This window comes from Panthera pardus, unplaced genomic scaffold, assembly GCF_024362965.1.
Source record: "Panthera pardus isolate Hobbes unplaced genomic scaffold, ASM2436296v1 HiC_scaffold_10, whole genome shotgun sequence".
Classification (NCBI taxonomy): domain Eukaryota; kingdom Metazoa; phylum Chordata; class Mammalia; order Carnivora; family Felidae; genus Panthera; species Panthera pardus.
Window position 1 is genome coordinate 44,838,532 of NW_026526655.1, and position 18,108 is coordinate 44,856,639.

An 18,108-nucleotide genomic window follows, 5' to 3' on the forward strand; every position below is an offset into this window, starting at 1 on the left:
CCTAACCAAGGATTTGGGTGATTTCAGATGAATTTCATTGACCACCCACCTCCCCCAGTTTGGATGTTCAAGCTCCTTGGGAGAGATTGCTGTATAGTTTATAGATAAAAGAAGTTAGGCTTTCATCATAGGACAGACCTGGGTTGAATCCTGTTTATCGCACCACCTACTTGGTTTGCTTATGGATAAAATTCTAGCCAATACTACATAATTCAATTGGATGCCTTAAGAAATAAATGAGATAATATCTGTCTGTAAAGCATTTAACCTTAAATTTCCTCCTATTGCCTGACATTCAGGGCCCTCCACAAAATGGTTCCTACCTTATTTTTCCTTTATGTGAATATTTTACCCCCACCCAACTCCCACCTGGTCAAGCTCTTCTAAGCAGCATTTTTTTTTTAATGCTTCGTGCATAGTCCTATTTCTATGCCTTTGTTCAAATCATTTCTCCTACCTGAAATACCTTCTCCGTTCTTAATTTATCTTACTCTTCTTTCAGTATTTAAATTCTGCCTTCTCATGCAGTCTTCTCCTTAGCACCCAACCTTAAGAAATAATGCCTGTTTTGAACTCCTTTAGTAGTTATTACACATCCCTTATTTATGCCAGTTTGCATTATTTCTGTTATTATAAATGTTTTATTTCTGCAAAGAATTTATAAATGTGTAGATTGCTTTGAATTCCACACTCAGTATTGTTGCATGCATATAATGGATGTTTTACATCTACTTTAAGCAAACACTGTATACCATATAGCTCATATATAATAACATATCCATGATTTAGAATCAGTGCAGTCTGGAGTAAGTGGAAAGACTCCTTGGAGACTAAATTATGATTCCTTAAACTGAGACTTAGGGAAGGTAGATTTCAGGAAAAGGAAGGCATTTTTAAATGAAAAGAATAAATTGATCATAAAGTGGTAGTTTTTTTTTTTTTTTTATGTTGTTAGGACTTTGAGGAAATTTTTTAAATTTTTGTTTGAGCCCTATATAAAATTAATGTCAAAAGAGAAATGATTTGTATGATCTAACAAAGATAAACACAGTAACAGGAATAATAGCCCTAAATTTGGACTGCTTTCTAGCTTTGTGACTTTTGGCCATTTCTTTGAAGCCTCATTTCCTCATCTGTAAAATGTTGAGGATTGCATTATAATTAATGTAAAAAGCCTGACATGTATACTGAATTTTCAATAACAGCTATCACAAAATTGTCAACTAAGATGTACCTGTGTACAACATCCATATTTCTAAAAATATATTTTTGACCCACAGGTATGATTTCAAATATTCTGTGATTAAATTCCTTATATAACTGAAGAAACAACACTAAAGCCATCTATATAGCACTGATACTTTTCAGAGTGCTTTCACGTTTTCTTATTTGATCATTTGTCAGGTAGGTAGGATATGCAGTGTTATCCCAAATTTTTGGATAAAGGAACAGACTCAAATGCATTACCTTGTTCCAGATCTTGCAACTGGTTGGAGTCAAGAGCCCAGATGAAATCCTAAACTTCTAGTGCCTAATACACGTCTCTTTCCAGTATATACTTCGGCATATAAATGCTATTACATGACTCCCACCTCGGTTTAGCATCCCCTCAGAGGGTTGTCTAGGTTTTTGTAAGAACCTGTAATTTTCATATAATTTACACATAAAATTAGTTTCTATTAAACGACAAAGGGGACAGTATGATGCATACAATATATGCTACAGTATGATGAGGAGGAGCCATTCCAAAAATACTTATTTCCAACACGTCTAGTTATGGGTTAACCCATATTGATTATAGGAAATCAAATGAGCTTACTAAATGCAAGTGGTAGGAAGTATAAACACAGTCTTCAAATATACGAAAGCTGGAAGAAAGGGTTTAAACTAAAGATTGAAGAATATGGTTTATTCTTGAAGAATTTTCTGATTATAGTTTGTGAAATAGGTGGAAGATTATAGAATTTCTCAATATAGGTGGCTCTGAAAATGATGTATACAGCTCTGTGTGATGTTTTTAGTTATACTTCAAAATAGCTATTCTTTTCTAACCATATTACACAAGATAATTTATCTCCTCTTACTAGAAATTAATGACCATACTTAGAGGAAAGGCTATTAGAATACTTTACTGTGTACTCTAAAAGTACCAATTAGACAAACACCCATACATAGACTAACTTCTTAGTCGTGATCAAGTAAAGTATGATGTTTTATTCTTTTTAATTTTTTATTATTATTATTTTAATGTTTATTTTTGAGAGAGAAAGAGCATGAAGGGGGAGGGGCAGAGAGAGATGGAAACACAGAATCTGAAGCAGGCTCCAGGCACTGAGCTGTCAGCACAGAGCCCGATGTGGGGCTCGAACTCACGGACCGCGGGATCATGACCTGAGCTGAAGTCGGACGCTTAACTGACTGAGCCACCCAGATGCCCCAATGTTTTATTCTTAAATCCTGTCTATATTAGGATATTCTCAGTGTCCAAATGATGTGTCTGCATTCTGATGTGCACTTGGGTAAAACTAGACATTCTGACTTGATGCTTTATGGTCCTAAAGGTAGCTTAGGCTTGTTAAAACAAATTCTTAGATATTGGATGTCTTTGAATGTGTACATATGGTCAGTTACAGCAAAACAGCTGGAATGTTACAACAGTGTTTTCCAGATTTCCAGTTAAACTGGTTATCAACCTGTTTGGCTACAATAAACATCAAAAAAAGGCAACCAAGTACTTGTTTTCTTTCAAAGATACTGCATTGTATTAATCTACTAACACCCCATTTTTCACAACTTTATAGCAGTAGTTTTTAACCTTTTGGTGGGTCACAAACCCTTTGAGACTCTGATAGATGCTTTGGGTCTGGATCTTCTCTTCAGAAACATACACATAAATACAAAACTGTACCTGAAATTTCAGAGTATACGAACCCTAGTTTAAAGAAGAGTTAAACCCTTCTTTAAAGGATGCTAAGTAGCAAACACATTCTTTTAAATGCATTTCACATGATTGCAGAAATGCAAAATGTGCATATATGCCTCCATTAAATAAAATTTTAAATCCCGAATGAATTTAGACCCCCATCTGGTGCCTCCTGTTTTAGTGCTCAAAAGTGATCCTGTTTTTAGGTATTTATGTTTCAGTGGCTTTTTTTACCTTTAAATTTTTTAATAAATTCTAAGTAATTTCATTTTTAGATGTTATATATATTTTAACTTTTATTTCTACAGATATTTTCTGGCAAGTTTCTATACGAAGTATGATCCAACTCACTTCATCCTAAACACAGCTTCTCTCCTGAGTGTACTAATTCCCAAAATGCCACAGCTACATGGTGTTCGGATCTTTGGAATTAATAAGTATTGAAATGTTTTGAAATGGAACAGAAAATTTTTACAGCTACTGAATTTTCTGTAAGGAAGGAGTGGTTAGTAAACTGCACTGTTTCCGTGATATTGTGAAATGAGAAGTATTTACATTGAAGGGCCAGTTGCTGGTTCTTCACATGCTGTTTTGAAGTGCAGGTATTTACTAGAAGATGCCTCTGTTTAATGCATCTGGTATCTTTCTGAAGAGAGGTGTTATAGGCAGGCTGGGCAGGCCCAGCTTATAAGTTAAATGGCTGTACACTGAAGGATTAGTAGATGAATTCAAAGAAATGAGAGATTTATAAGAAAACAAGACCAGCTTAGCTTATAATGAATGGGCATTATGTTAGGAGAAGAAAATTTCCAATCATTCAGTCATGGTCAGTTTAAGCAGACTTAACCTGTAAACCAGAATCATCTCTTTACAAGTTTATTATAGATTGTTTTTATTACCATACATGTTCCTCTTGTGTTGTAGAGGAGGATATTTCTCTCTTGTTTTATACAATCCAATCCTTACCTTATGATTGTACTTTTTTTGCTTTTGCTGGCTCAACATTGTGTTGATAGATTGAGGTCATTTTTACATTTATTAATTAATGAGTTACATTTATTAGTTAATGAGTTCATGAAGGTCCACCTTCATGACTGGTGACAGAAGATAGCTAGGCATCTTACAAACAGCCTCTGAATCAACCTTCTAATTTTGGAACAGAATGGGTTTTGTTGCCTTTCCAGACACAAGGCTGCTAAACCAATTAAGAAAATAATTTATTTCACACAGTTAGAGTATATGGTAATTTAGAGGTCTCTGCTTATTTGGTTGATCAATCTAATTGTTAAAGTCTGCTGTTATTTAGAAAAGGAAACATAAAGTGGACAACTATATAGCCAACCTGTGGTCTGGCAGAAACTGCTTCTCTAGCAGTAGTACCATAGTAAATAATGGAGTCTTCTTTAGCAGGTCTACAGCAAAAGAAAACATCTTTCCTTAGTCCCCCTGCTCTCACTCCCCATATTTTGCTCATTAATGTTTGGCCTTTCAGTTCATGGGTCTTGGTGTAGATAACCCAAAGTGGTAACTCTTTCCAAAACAGCAACCATATTGAATTCTTGTGACTTAGAGAAGCTTCCTATAATTGATATTAATTAGTTGCAAAAAATAACTGCATACTACTTTGAGAAGTAAACATGTCAAAACCAAAGTTCTGATATGGGATGAGACTGAAATATCCAGTAACGTTTGTAAACAAAACTGAGTGACGAGTTATAGACCAACTGAAAAATCAATTTGTTTCAATAAACTGACTTATGGGGGTAATGATCATTGTTTTGTATTTCAAAAGTATTGAGTTTAGAACTCCATTGTATGATATGCGTTTGTATGTTTGTCTTTTACCCATGTATTTTTTAGTTAGTAATCTATACTTGAATAAAACTTTTCTTTGGTGTAAGATTATTGTAAATCTCCAAATTCAGTCAGCAATGTCACATTTTTCAAGTTGTGTTTAAGCAACTGAATTTCATTAAGGTAGTTAAAAATGTTGCTTTGTTTTTCTTCATTTTAATTTTTTTTCATGTTTATTTATTTTTGAGAAAAAGAGACAGAGTGTGAGCAGGAGAGAGAGAGAGAGGGAGACACAAAAGCTGAAGCAGGCTCCAGACTCTGAGGTGTCAGCACAGAGCCCGACACGGGGCTCAAACTCGTGAACCGTGAGATCATGAGCCAAAGTTGGGTGTTTAACCAACTGAGCCACCTAGGTGCTCCTCTTTTTCTTCATTTTAAAGTTTACCTCAAAAGGCTTACTTTTTGCACAGACTTCAGAGATAGAAATCTTCTGTTAATGCAGGCCTTCTGCTTCCCCCACTCTTCATCCTATAATGTTTTAAAAATATTTATTCAGAGGGCCCACTCTGTTGTGGGTATTGTTTTAGGTATTGTGGATACAGTTTGCAAGCAAGACATTATTTTTGACTCATTTATTATATGTTCTCCAATTTGAATATAAGCTTATTAAAATCTTTTCCCTTAATAAGCTTATATTCAAATTGGAGAACATAATAAATGAGTCAAAAATACATATCATTTCATGTAGTGATAAATGCCATGGGAAAAAAATTAAGCAGGTGAAAGGCAGGGGAGTCTACCTCAGAAAGGTCTTCCCTAATGTTCGTAAGGTGATATTTAGACACAGAGCTTACTGACCTAAAGGAGCAAGCAGTACAAACATCTGGGGAAAGAGGCTTCCCAGTGTAGGTAATGATAATATTAAAAGCTCTGGGGCAGGAATAAGGGTGTGTTTTTAAGGAAAAACAAGACAGCCACTGGGACTAGCAAGGAGTGATAAACAAGGAGGATGAGAATGCTAACAAATGAGGTCAGAGAAGTAGGTGTGGGTCAGATCATATAGGGCTGTATTGACCAAGGTTATAAGCAAATTTTTTCTAAGCTTGACAAGGGCATTGGATGGTTTTATATTAGAGATTAAAGGGATCTGATTTTATTTTAAAGGTTACTGGCTAATGTTGAGAATAGAGTGTAAAGGAATAGGAAGCAGGAGGAATAGTTGGCAAACTACTACATACAACAGGTAGCTCAGACTAGGGGAATGGCTGATGAAGTGGTGAGTAGTGGTCAAATTTGGGATATGCTTTTTTGGTCTTAACACTAGGTGAATGGTTGTGTTAAATATGCAAACTTCCCAATTTCACAAGTTTAAACAGTTTAATATAAAAAACAAACTTTTTAAAAAAAATTCCATAATGACTTGTTATTTGGAACAAAACTAACTGCTAATGCTGTAATTGCTCCTAATTTCAAGTCAGGAAACGGTGGCAGTTTCTAAATATGCATGAGCTCAGAAGTACCACTAATTTCAGCGTTCATTGATGAATGTTTCCTGCAACATCTATTACTGTGGAGTTCCATGGTGATTTTCGATTTACCTCATTTCCCCTACATTTATTTATTGGATTCTGTAAGGAAGATTTTTCCCTTCTCCATTTATTTATTCAATTACTTATATAATTTTGGACCTACAGATATCTTATTCTTTGGTTTACAATCCATTATCATCATTATTAATTTGTTGTTTAAATTGTCCTCCATATTTGGCCTTTGGAAGTCAGAGTTTGCAATGATAATTTCCAGGTTGGCTTCTGTGTCTTTTTGACCTGCCCCACCTTCCCTCCCCTCTTTTTTTCTTAAGCATAGGACTGTATTTCTTAGGTTTATGGCACTATGGTCTATTAAACTATAAGGATCCTAAAGGGCATAATATCTCCTTAACTAATGTTTGCATGAATTACACTTGTGGAGTTACATGATGCTAAGAGTTGGAAAAGACCTAGGAGGCTATATAATTTCAACCCCTTACCATACCTTGAGTTTTCATTAACTGCCACACCACCATTCATTTCTGCATTAATGCTAATAAAAGAGGATTTAAACTTACAAGGCTGCATTTTTGTAATGGAATTTATAACTTGTTTTAAATTGAGCCAAAATCTATCCTTATTCTACATAAGGCTTCAATTGTTTAACTTTTTTCAACGTTTTTTTTGTTTTTTTTGTTTTTTTTGTTTTTTTTTATTATTTTTGGGACAGAGAGAGACAGAGCATGAACGGGGGAGGGGCAGAGAGAGAGGGAGACACAGAATCGGAAACAGGCTCCAGGCTCCGAGCCATCAGCCCACAGCCTGACGCGGGGCTCGAACTCACGGACCGCGAGATCGTGACCTGGCTGAAGTCGGACGCTTAACCGACTGCGCCACCCAGGCACCCCCAATTGTTTAACTTTTAAACTGTTATCAGAAGCACTGAATAAACATTACTAGAGCCTTCACCATTTTCCAACTGATACGGTTTCAAATTTCTCCTGCTATCCTGGTAATGCTGTTCTGAGTTGCAGTTCATTATTATATGGCACTAGAGCCAACTACAGGAGGTGATAAGATGTGGTGTCACTACAACAGTACCTCTTTCCGTATTCTGGATTCTCTTCCTCCCCCTGCCCTTTTTTTTTTTTTTTAATTTTTTTTTAACATTTATTTATTTTTGAGAGAGAGAGCATGAACAGGGGAGGGTCAGGGAAAGAGGGAGACACAGAATCTGAAACAGGCTCCAGGCTCTGAGCTGTCAGCACAGAGCCCGACGCAGGGCTCGAACCCACGGACTGCGAGATCATGACCTGAGCCCAAGTCGGACGCTTAACCGACTGAGCCACCCAGGCGCCCCCCCCCTTTTTAATATAACTTCATACTTTAGCTATTTTGACAGCCACATACCACTGATTCACCTTACAGTCACGAAAACCTCAACTCTCCAACATGTAGTATCATTAAATGATGGCTTTCCCTTCACATACTTAATGGATTTATTAAGCCAAGTCTAAGATTTCTTTTTCCTGTGGAACCCCATCTTGTTAGGTTTTAACCTGTTAATTTATCTTGTCTAGCTCAAGTTGAATCTTGACTGCCATGCAATATATTTCTCCTATATCTTCTTTATTAATATGTTACCAGTAAATATGATGCCAGAATACTCTCATACTAATCCTGAAAAAGACAAATACAGCAACCCAGTATAGACTAGGGCAGTTTTGTAATCCTTCTCATAGGACAGATATAAAAGTAATTTTAAAATTACTTTCATGGATATTACATGTTGATGTAGAAAATGTAAACAGGTGCAGTACTGGGAAGACAGGTCTAAGTAAAACAATCTAGAAGCGAGTTTGGAGTAGCACTGGGCAGGGAAAGAAGGTAGGTAAGAGAATAGCAAAGATAAACCTTCATTTTGCCTAATGTCAAAAAGAAGAGCTATGAAAGGCCTCAGGTTTTTATTTTAGTCCACAATTTCAGTTCCAGTTAAAAATGATTCAGCAGGTAGTTTGATATTTGGGGTTTAAAATTTTTCATTTCACTTCAAATGAACACAGGAGAATTATAAACTCAAATTTAGAATACTGAATATCTTAGGTAAATAGCATACAGAAGGCTTCAACTGCTTTGGGTGATGTTTTTTCTCTTGAATGAGGGTTGGGTTCACAGAAGTTGATTATAGTATTCTTGACACTTTCATAATCTGAAATATTTCATAACTAAAACAGTTTAGTAGAAATATATTCAGATTCTATGTTAAGCATAGTTTAGTTCCATTTCTTAACTCGTTTAAGCCGTTAATAATCAACTAATCATTATGGAAGTGGCTCAGCCTGTAGCACTGAAGTTCTATATAATTCTAAGTTTAGCAGATAGGCCAAGTTTATCACTATGTTCACTCTTAACTGTATAATTATATTGATAAAAATAAATTCTCAATTATAAGAACTATAGTAAACTGCATTAGTACTGTACAATGAACTCTTCTTATGACAGGAATTTTATAGTATTTAAATCTCTGATTTTCCAAATAATGTATTAAAAAATTTCTATTGACAACACTTTTTGGAAAACATTCAGATTCTGAAAAAAAAAAAAAAAAGAAAAAGAAAAACTTGAGCATATTATCAAGAAGATAAGCATGCATTATTCATGTTACAATTTCTTAAATGGGAACAGAAAAGCCAGATGATTAACTGGCATTTCTGAGAAAATACCAGTATACCACCTACTACATAAAAACCTTATACAGTGATTCTGCTTTGAAACATAGGTCCCTCCTATGAATTATCAAATCCTATGTTTCTGTTATGGCACTTAACATATGGGAGTAACAAAAAAATTTACCCTTTCCCTCCCCTGCCAAAAATATACATACCCCACACACTTGAAAACTGAGACCGTTTGGATCTGGCAATTTCTCAAAACATTGAACAGATTTACCATATGATCCAGTAGTTCCAATTCTGGATATGTACCCAAGAGAAGTGAAAGCAGGGATTTGAAAAGATATTTATACAACCCATGTCTGTAGAAGCATTATTCACTATAGTTAGAAGGTGAAAAGAACCGAAGTGACCATTGACAGATGAATGGATAAACAAAATGTGGTATATACAAACAATAGAATATTAGTCTACTTTAAAAGAAATTGTGACACATGCTACAACATTGACTGAACCTTGACATTAATGCTAATAAGTGAAATAAGCCAGTCACAAAAGGACAAATATTGTATGATCCACTTATATGAGGTACTTGGTAGTCAGAGAGAAAGAACGGTGGTTTCCAGGGGCTGGCAAGAAGGGGAAATGGAGAATTCGTGGTTAATGGGTACAGTTTCAGTTGGGGAAGATGAAGAAGTTTTGTAGATGGATGGTAAAGACGGTTGCACAACAATGTGACTAAATGCCATTGAACTGTACACCTAAAAATAGTTAAAATGATAAATTTTGTTGCATGTATTTCACCACAATAAAATAAATCAGCTGAGTAAACTTGTAAAATAAGCATAGTGGCTAAGCAACTAAGGTAAAAAGCAAAATACCTTCCAAGGATGAGACCTGATTGACAGTATTACCATTAATGAAAGAATGTTCCACATCAAAGATTTTTCAACAAAAAAAGCTCTTTAAAAAGGAAGAAAGCAAATGACAGCGTATTTTTAGCACAATCCAACCCATGAAGCATGTAAGACAGGTGATTCAAATGGAAACATGCATCAGGCCTGAAACATTAACCATTAGAAGCGCCAAACTCATTTCTATTGCATTCATTCCATATTTACCAAACAATCTGATTGTAATTTGATTCTGGCTTTCATTGTAATTTGCTCAATACAGAGAAGGTAAGGACCAGCAAGCTTAGGTAACCTAGCTCCATCATTACATTTCTCATACATTAACACATTAGTGTTATGGTTTTTACAATTTCTTAGCAGAGGGAGCATGTGACTCAGCACCCCAGAGTCCAGTCACTTCCAGATCTGATAAACCAATTTCAAGCCTAGAAGACAATGAGATGTTGAAACCCAGTAATCACACCCAGGTCCTGCTAGGCTGTGGATACATCTGTGGCAAGCTACACCATCTTCTCCCAGCAACTTCCCACTCTCAATGCATACAATAATGCTGTATTGTAATTACGCCATTAGACTCAGTTCCTTGAGGATAGGGAGTGAATCTTATCTTTTATCCCCAACAACTAATAAAGTTCCCAGCTGAAAGGGAAGAACCCAATAAATACATGGTAAATGAAAATAAAATCCAATTTAGTAATACATAATTAGGAAATGAATATTGTAAAGGTTCTTCTGTATGTAATTTTCCTCAAAAGCTTACAAATGAAAACTTGGGCAATAGCACTGACAAAATAGCATGTTTCAATTCAGTTGGAACTCTGGATTCAAGTGGAAGTTACAGTAGTTAGGTCATATTTTGTTGAGAATGTCCACCAGTGGCATTCAAACTATGAAATGATCTGTATGGAAGCTCAGATCTCAGAGAGCATAAATGCCTTTCCACCAATAATTTTTCCTCTAGTACAATAAAGAAGATGGAAAATGTATACCTTCACTTGCCAAATATGTGGTATTAGTATAAGTGCCTTTTCTTTCTGCTACTCACATGAAATCAATCAGAAGAATAAAATTCCTTCCTACTGTGTCCTAGAGCTCTGCTGTTTCACATAATGCAGCGTTAAGACTCAACACTAGCCAAAAGTTCCTGGGTGAGGAATCTACCAGTGATTCCAACACATACAAAAGGGATAACTCCTGACACATTCTTGCAAAGGAGGGCTTTGAGACACACTTGCTGAACATAATTCAAATTGCAAAAAAATGCCAGATGTGAAAGTTTTTATGTTCAGACTAGATTTCAGCATATAAAATAACCTCTAACAAATCATTTGCAATTAGGATAACTAATTTTTCTTCACTTTTTGGTCTTAATTTTTCTTTTTTCCTTTTTGTGGGTAAGCCACATATACTAGAGAAAATATGGGTTATTTTTTCTTCTAGAAATTAAGGAAACAAGTTTCCAGAACCGTATGGCCTAACTTCTTAGCTTTGCATTTACTAGCTGTGTGACCTGCAAATCATCAAATTCTCATCTATAAAATAAGGACAGTAGCTACCTCACCGGATTGTAGTGAGGATTAAATAATCTGCAACACTGCCTGGCACAACAACAGTGCCACTTTATTGTTAATTAGCTGCTATTATCATAAGTGAAATTTTTGAAAGCATCAGTTCCACCTAAAAAAAACCTCAATAACATTCTGGTAATTATGAATATATATATTTGTGTCTTATTGCTAGACTCTAACTGTGGCTTCCCAACCATGATTCACTTCTTTTATACCAAGAGCTTCTTGCCATTCAAGATGTAGATATACGTGACAGCCTATCGAACCTTGCATATATGAAGTCCTTGCTTAGTAAAACCTTAAGGTCTAGCAGGGAAGAAGAGAGCCTTTTGGGATAAATGTATTCATACAAATGACAACAAGTTCACGTACCAATAATAATAATAATAATAGAGACTGAAAAAGGTCCAAGAATATGAGTACATATTACTCTGAATTCTGCATACATAGTAAGCAAAAACCATCCAATGCATTGCGAAAATAGGATAATTTTTTAATGTTAAATGAATATGTACCATATCCTCCTCCTCTTTTTAATCACAAAAACGGACTAGCCCCACACCTTTTACTCTAAAAAGCGGGAGTAGCGGTTTAGACTATCCGATCAGAAGCGCTTCCGTTCCCTCAGAACCTTGTACAATCAAGTCCTTGGTGTCGTCCCTACTTTCCACTCTGCTTCTGAAAGTACTAGCTGTTTCAGGCCACAACTTGTAGATTTGATGATAGTTCCTCTAAAATGGAATGACGAATAATCTCCATCCTTTTCTCACAGTGGCGTCCAAATTCCAGCCAAAGACAGACAAAATTGTCTTTTAGTGTAGCGTAGTGTTTAGAACTTAATGCTGTGTAGTCAGACAAATCTGCGTTCGGCCTCCGCTAGATCGGTCATTAGCCGTGTGATGTTGTAAAAGTCTTGTTACTACAAACCTAAGGGAAGCGCGTGAGTACACGCACTGAATCTTGGACAAAGACAGCATTTATACTTTTTTTTAACTGAATTAAGTGTAACGCCCTCTAGGTTTATAGCAGCTAGTCCTGGGGACGAGACGCGGACTGTGTTGATGACATCACTTCCGGGGCGACAAGGTCGGTCTCTGCCTCCTGCTATAACGCAGCGACTGACTTTGCTAGGGAAAGGACGCCTCTACTAGCTACTGTCATTCACGAGGAAGGTGGGTGAAATTGCTCACCCCTCTCTTACTGGTTCTTTCGTGTGCCTGGAAGAAGGATTCCAGTAGAAGCCCTTCGCCTTCCTACAACAGAGATTTGTACTGGCCAAGTTCCCTGGGTTCACTTGGGAGTCTTCTTGGCCCAAAGACAAATGCTCAGCACAGGCAGCCTTGCGTGGGTTTTGTGACTGCAAAGTTCTCCAGGTGTGTCTTTCTGTGCTACCTTCCCCACAGCTCCCCTCTGCGAGGTTTTTCATCAGTCTCATCCCTGGATGCCGTTTGCCCCAGTGGAACAATAAAAATTCCAATATTCTCTCATTTACCCATTTTGTCCATTAGTGTGTAGAGAAAGGACCTATTTAAGCATCCAGAAAGTTCTAGGACAGATGATTTAGAGTCATGAAACTAGATACTTGGAAGTGTGAAGATACCAGAGTGCTTTAGTGATGGACTGCTTTTATGTGAGGGGGGAAAAGGGATTTGGGGGAGATCCTTATGATAAACTTGTGGTGAAATGGAGATTGAGTTAGAGAAATTGAAATTAATGGATAAAATGGGTATTAGGTTGCAGTTGTTTTAGATAAGAAGTGGTTCTTTTAAGATGAGCTTCATAAGAACACTTGTTTCCAAAGTAGATGACTAAAATGTGTGTCTTTAATGTGAATTCTTGTTTTCAAACTAAATTATCAAATTTTATTTTGAAAGATATTTTCAGGAAATAGAATGCATTTATTTTTATCTGTTCTGTCTTGCCTTTATTATTTTTTAAAACCAATTCTATCTTAGTTAATAGCTATCAAACAATAAATAGCACTTTTCAGATAACTATCCATGCGACTATTAGCTGTTTTATAAAGAATAATGAATAGTTTGCTAAGAACAGCATGATAGTAATACTAAAAAATTTTATATCTGACTTCCCTGTTTTCCCCCTTAAAGAACATTATATTCATTCCTACTGTCATTGATATTAATGGGTTGCTACAGCCTTTAAAAATTTTTGCTAACTTTTCCAAAACTTTCCTATAATTTTACAAAATTATTATATTGAAAAATAAATCAAGTTTTTTAGAATTTTGCTTACCTAAATGGGTTAGTGGGCAATGTCCGTTCCCAATAATTGTTTCTTCATTTCTTTTCCAGGAATTATCTATAGAGTAAGTATGCTAATATTGAATAAGGCAGCAGGAGTTTTTTCTAAACCATCAAGAAGGGAAATTTTTGAATTTTTAAGAAGTTTTAATTTTCGTCCTGGAAACGTATTTCTTCATAAACTAGTATTGGGGATTGAAACCAGTTGTGATGATACGGCAGCTGCTGTGGTGGATGAAACTGGAAATGTTTTGGGAGAAGCAATACATTCCCAAACTGAAGTTCATTTAAAGTAAGTAGACATTATCTTTGTAGTTCCCAATTTTGGTGGTGGGGGGGAAGTAAAATAAAATAATTCTTTTCTAAAAGCTCAGTATATATAAAAGCTCAGTTTTAAGAGCTCATTTCTTTTGTGTGAAAACTTCTAATAACTGCTGTAGAAAACCTGAAGCCCTTCAACCTGGTTTCTAAGGCTCTCCACAATAAAGTCCAACTTTAGCTAATCCTGTTGCCAAAAAAAACTAAACTCATTCCCAACTCCGATATTTATCCATAATTTCTCCTCAGTAATTTCTCTTCTTTTGCTCACCTGTATGTTTCTTGGTCTCGACTGAAGTCCTTGGAGAGTATGACCCTACCTCTAACCTGTGTTGATCACTGGAAAAAAAAAATTCCTATTCACATGTATACATAAAACTCATGTTGACACTTAAATAAATACTATACTACTGTATTAAACCACAGAATGGTGCAAGGTTTATAAACTCATCTGTTTGCAGAGGACCACTAGTCGGGTTATATAGATAAGTGGGCTGGATATAAAGTGGAAGATATCTGGAGAGGGTCACTACTCACCTCCAGCCAATTGTTGCCATGCAGAAATGTAGGCCCTGTGTTATTTGATCATCAGAATTTTCTAGAGAAAATGGAAATCCAGAATGTAACTGTAATATCTCCAGATTTTTAAAATTAGTAGCTAGCTTGAACTATATTAAAATACTGAACAGATAAAATATGCCTTCAGGCCATCAATTTATAACATCTGCGAAAAAGTGAAAAAGGTTGGTATTTTGAGATCACAGACTTGTATTTGAATTATGAATTAGGTGCTTGGTATTGGCTCTGATTTTAGGCAAGTTCCTTACCCTCTCTGATTATGTTTTCATATCTGTAAAATGGGAAAGATAATGCTTCCCTTACAGGATTGTGGGGAGCATAATCGAAATAATATATGTGAAGAGACAGAATAGGCCTCTAAGAGTTACACACTATGTAAAAGGGACTGCAGCAGGCATTAATAAGGCGTGGTGAAGTACTAGAAAGTCCTTACCTTCAAGGAGCCTCACCTAATCTCATCATATATAGACCTGAAAGGAAACATACAACATATAGTACAAGACAGCATAAAGTATGAAACCAGTGCAAACAGTAAGTGTTACTACCATGCCCCAGTTCCATGGTTCTTTCAGTATTTCCGAGAGTTCTGGACATTTGAACGTGGAAATGTTAACTGCACAGAAAGGCCTCTCCTAACCACTTTATCTAAATTAGGTACTCCTACCATGTTTATTGCATGTTATCTCACCCTGCTTATCTTCTTCATCATCCTTTTGATAATTTTTACATTTGTTTACTTATGTATACTCTTTCCCCCAATAGACTCTAAGCTCTATGGTGACAGGGGCTGTGTCTGTATTAATCACTATACCATGCCTTGATACCCAGAGTAGCATCTGATATGTTGCATCTGATATTAGTGGCCTTGAAAAATAGGCCTTCAATGAATGGAGATGAAAAAAATATTGTTGTATGAGTAAGCATCATAGTGAAGGCAAAGAGGTGAGAAAATACCAGACATTCAGTTTAGTTAGTGCATAGGTTACTTGAGAGGAATACACAGGCAAGCAAACTATGGTACCATCTGCACAGCTCATCTCTGCATTTATTGAAATCCTACAGTTTCCTGGCAGCATTTGGCTCCAGCTTTGAGGCCAGATGGTTTTCCTGCCTCTTTGTTAGCTTTTTGGTCACTCAATTACCTACTCTCCATACTGTGTACAAATTAATTCTTTTGAGAATAAAGCCATGGTCTTATTCATCTCTTTTGTCTCTGGTCCTTAGCTAGCATAATCCTTTGAAGGTAAAATATATAGAAGATGCACAGAAAGGAAGGGAGGCAAGCAAGTGGGAGAAGGAAGAAAGAAGTGGGAGGGAGAGGATTTGCCCTTAAATCACCTAAATTTCAATAAAGTAAACACTTTTGAGTAGGAGAGTTATGGGATCAGCATTGTGCTTTATTTTCTGGTAATACAATATAGAATAGACTCCAAGGATCAGAAAATCTGTCTGGGGGAACTGCAGTTAGTAGACTTTGAATAGACTGAGATAATGAGAGTTTTTGAACTTGGGAATGGTGATATATTTAATGTGGACAGTGAGATAAAGGAAATAAAGATGAAACCTGAAACCCAAGTGATTAGGAGGTTTGATGTCATTAACAGAGTTGAAGAATATAAGAGAAAAAGTACCTCTGAAGAACTGAGGCGAATATGGGGCGCCTGAGTGGCTCAGTCGGTTAAGTGTCTGACTCTTGATTTTGGCTCAGGTTATGATCTCAGAGTTCATGAGTTTGAGCCCCACGTCTGGCTCTGCACTGACAACGTGGAGTTTACTTGGGATTCTCTCTCTGCCTCTCTCCCTGTCTCTATCTCTCTCTAACAAAATAAATAAACTTAAAAACAAACAAACTAAAAACAACCAGCAAAAAAAAAAAAAAATTAAAATAGTATTACTATGTGGATGTGTTGAAATAAGATGGTTTCTTTTGTTTCCCTCATTACCTGACACGATACATATTATAACTGTTAAATAAATTTAAAAAAAAATTTTTAACGTTTATTCATTTTTGGGAGACAGAGAGAGACAGAGCATGAGGGGGAGGGGCAGAGAGAGGGGAAGACACAGAATCTGAAGCAGGCTCCAGGCTCTGAGCTGTCAGCACAGAGCCAGACGCGGGGCTTGAACTCATAGACCACGAAATCATGACCTGAGCTGAAGTCAGATGCTTAACTGACTGAGCCACCCAGGCATCCCAGTTAAATAAATATTAATTGAATGTTCTTACTGATGATTTTCTTTCTTTTTTTTTTAGTTTATTTATTTTAAGAGAAAGTGTGCACATGCAAGAGAGAGTGGGGGAGGGGCAGAGAGAGAATCCCAAGCAAGCTCCACACTGTCAGCACAGAGCCCAATGCAGCGCTTGATCCCATGAACCATGAGATCATGACCTGAGCCGAAACCAAGAGTCAGACACTTACCTGACTGACTCACCCAGGCACCCTAGGATTTTCACTTCTACGTCTAGAACTAGCAGCATCAAATATTCAAAGATTTTTTTGAGGTTAGAAGTATATTTTGTAGACCCTATATTTTATTGCTCTGCCTTTATGATTGTAAGTCAGTCTCATTCTGGCAAACTTTTTCTAGCAACTACTTATTTACTCTTGACATTTGGAGTGGTTATCCACTGTTTGTCCTGCATAGACCAAAAATCAAAATGATCAGCTCTAAGCACTAGATTCCCACACTGTATTTCAAGGTTGCAAGCTGTCTACTGTCCTGCCATGACCTTAATCAAGTGCAACGTGCTTAAAAATAAACTCACCTTCTTCACAAAACTGTCTTCATGTTTCTCTCTGTTAGTATTTCTTTTCTCCCAGTCATTCCAGCTCGATATCTGAATCATCTTGGATGCCTTGGTCCCCTTTCCCCTTATATCCAGTCTAACTTAACAGTTTTCAAGGCTCTCTTCCCCATTCTTTCACTTCCCATGATCACATAATATAAGATGTAATCATCTTACACAAATACTTTTATAATAACCTTAAAAAAAATCTCCCTGTCTTCAGAGAGATGATTTTTCTAAAATCCAATTTTATCCTGGCCTTTTCTTGTTCAAGACATCTTCATTAGAATGCTTCTTAAGATTATTTTGGTGATTACGTATATTAACAAATCCATAGGAATTTGTTGTGTACAATTTTTTTTAAATTTTTTTTTAACGTTTATTTATTTTTGAGACAGAGAGAGACAGAGCATGAATGGGGGAGGGTCAGAGAGAGGGAGACACAGAATCTGAAACAGGTTCCAGGCCCTGAGCTGTCAGCACAGAGCCCGACGCGGGGCTCAAATTCATGGACCGCGAGATCATGACCCGAGCCGAAGTCGGCCGCGTAACCGACTGAGCCACCCAGGCGCCCCTGTTGTGTACAATTTTGAAGTCAGAGACATTACACCCTTAATCCCTGCATATTGAATTCTTATATTGTGTTGCATTATAAGGCACACATATTTGAATGTATGACTAACATTTTTAGCTATATAATGATTAATTTGAAAACATGCCTTCATCCCTAATACAAAACTTTTCTTAGTCTATTTTCACAAT

At 36.4% G+C, this 18,108-nt stretch overlaps 1 protein-coding gene across 8 annotated transcripts in view; it reads left to right on the forward strand.

The window, feature by feature from the left end:
* The window catches only part of LOC109274472 (ORM1-like protein 1), a 51,714-nt gene that overhangs the window by 7,900 nt on the left and 25,706 nt on the right, over positions 1–18,108 (forward strand). For 3 of the 8 annotated variants that reach the window (XM_019462094.2, XM_053907009.1, XM_053907013.1), the window contains exons 4-5: positions 12,419–12,486; positions 13,713–13,953. In XM_019462094.2, the coding sequence (XP_019317639.2) occupies positions 12,419–12,486; positions 13,713–13,953 (309 nt within the window). Of the gene's footprint in view, positions 1–3,231; positions 4,824–12,418; positions 12,573–13,712; positions 13,954–15,026; positions 15,091–15,113; positions 16,445–18,108 lie in introns of those variants that run through there. The other 5 variants (XM_053907017.1, XM_053907016.1, XM_019462085.2 and 2 more) reach the window with 5 other exon arrangements.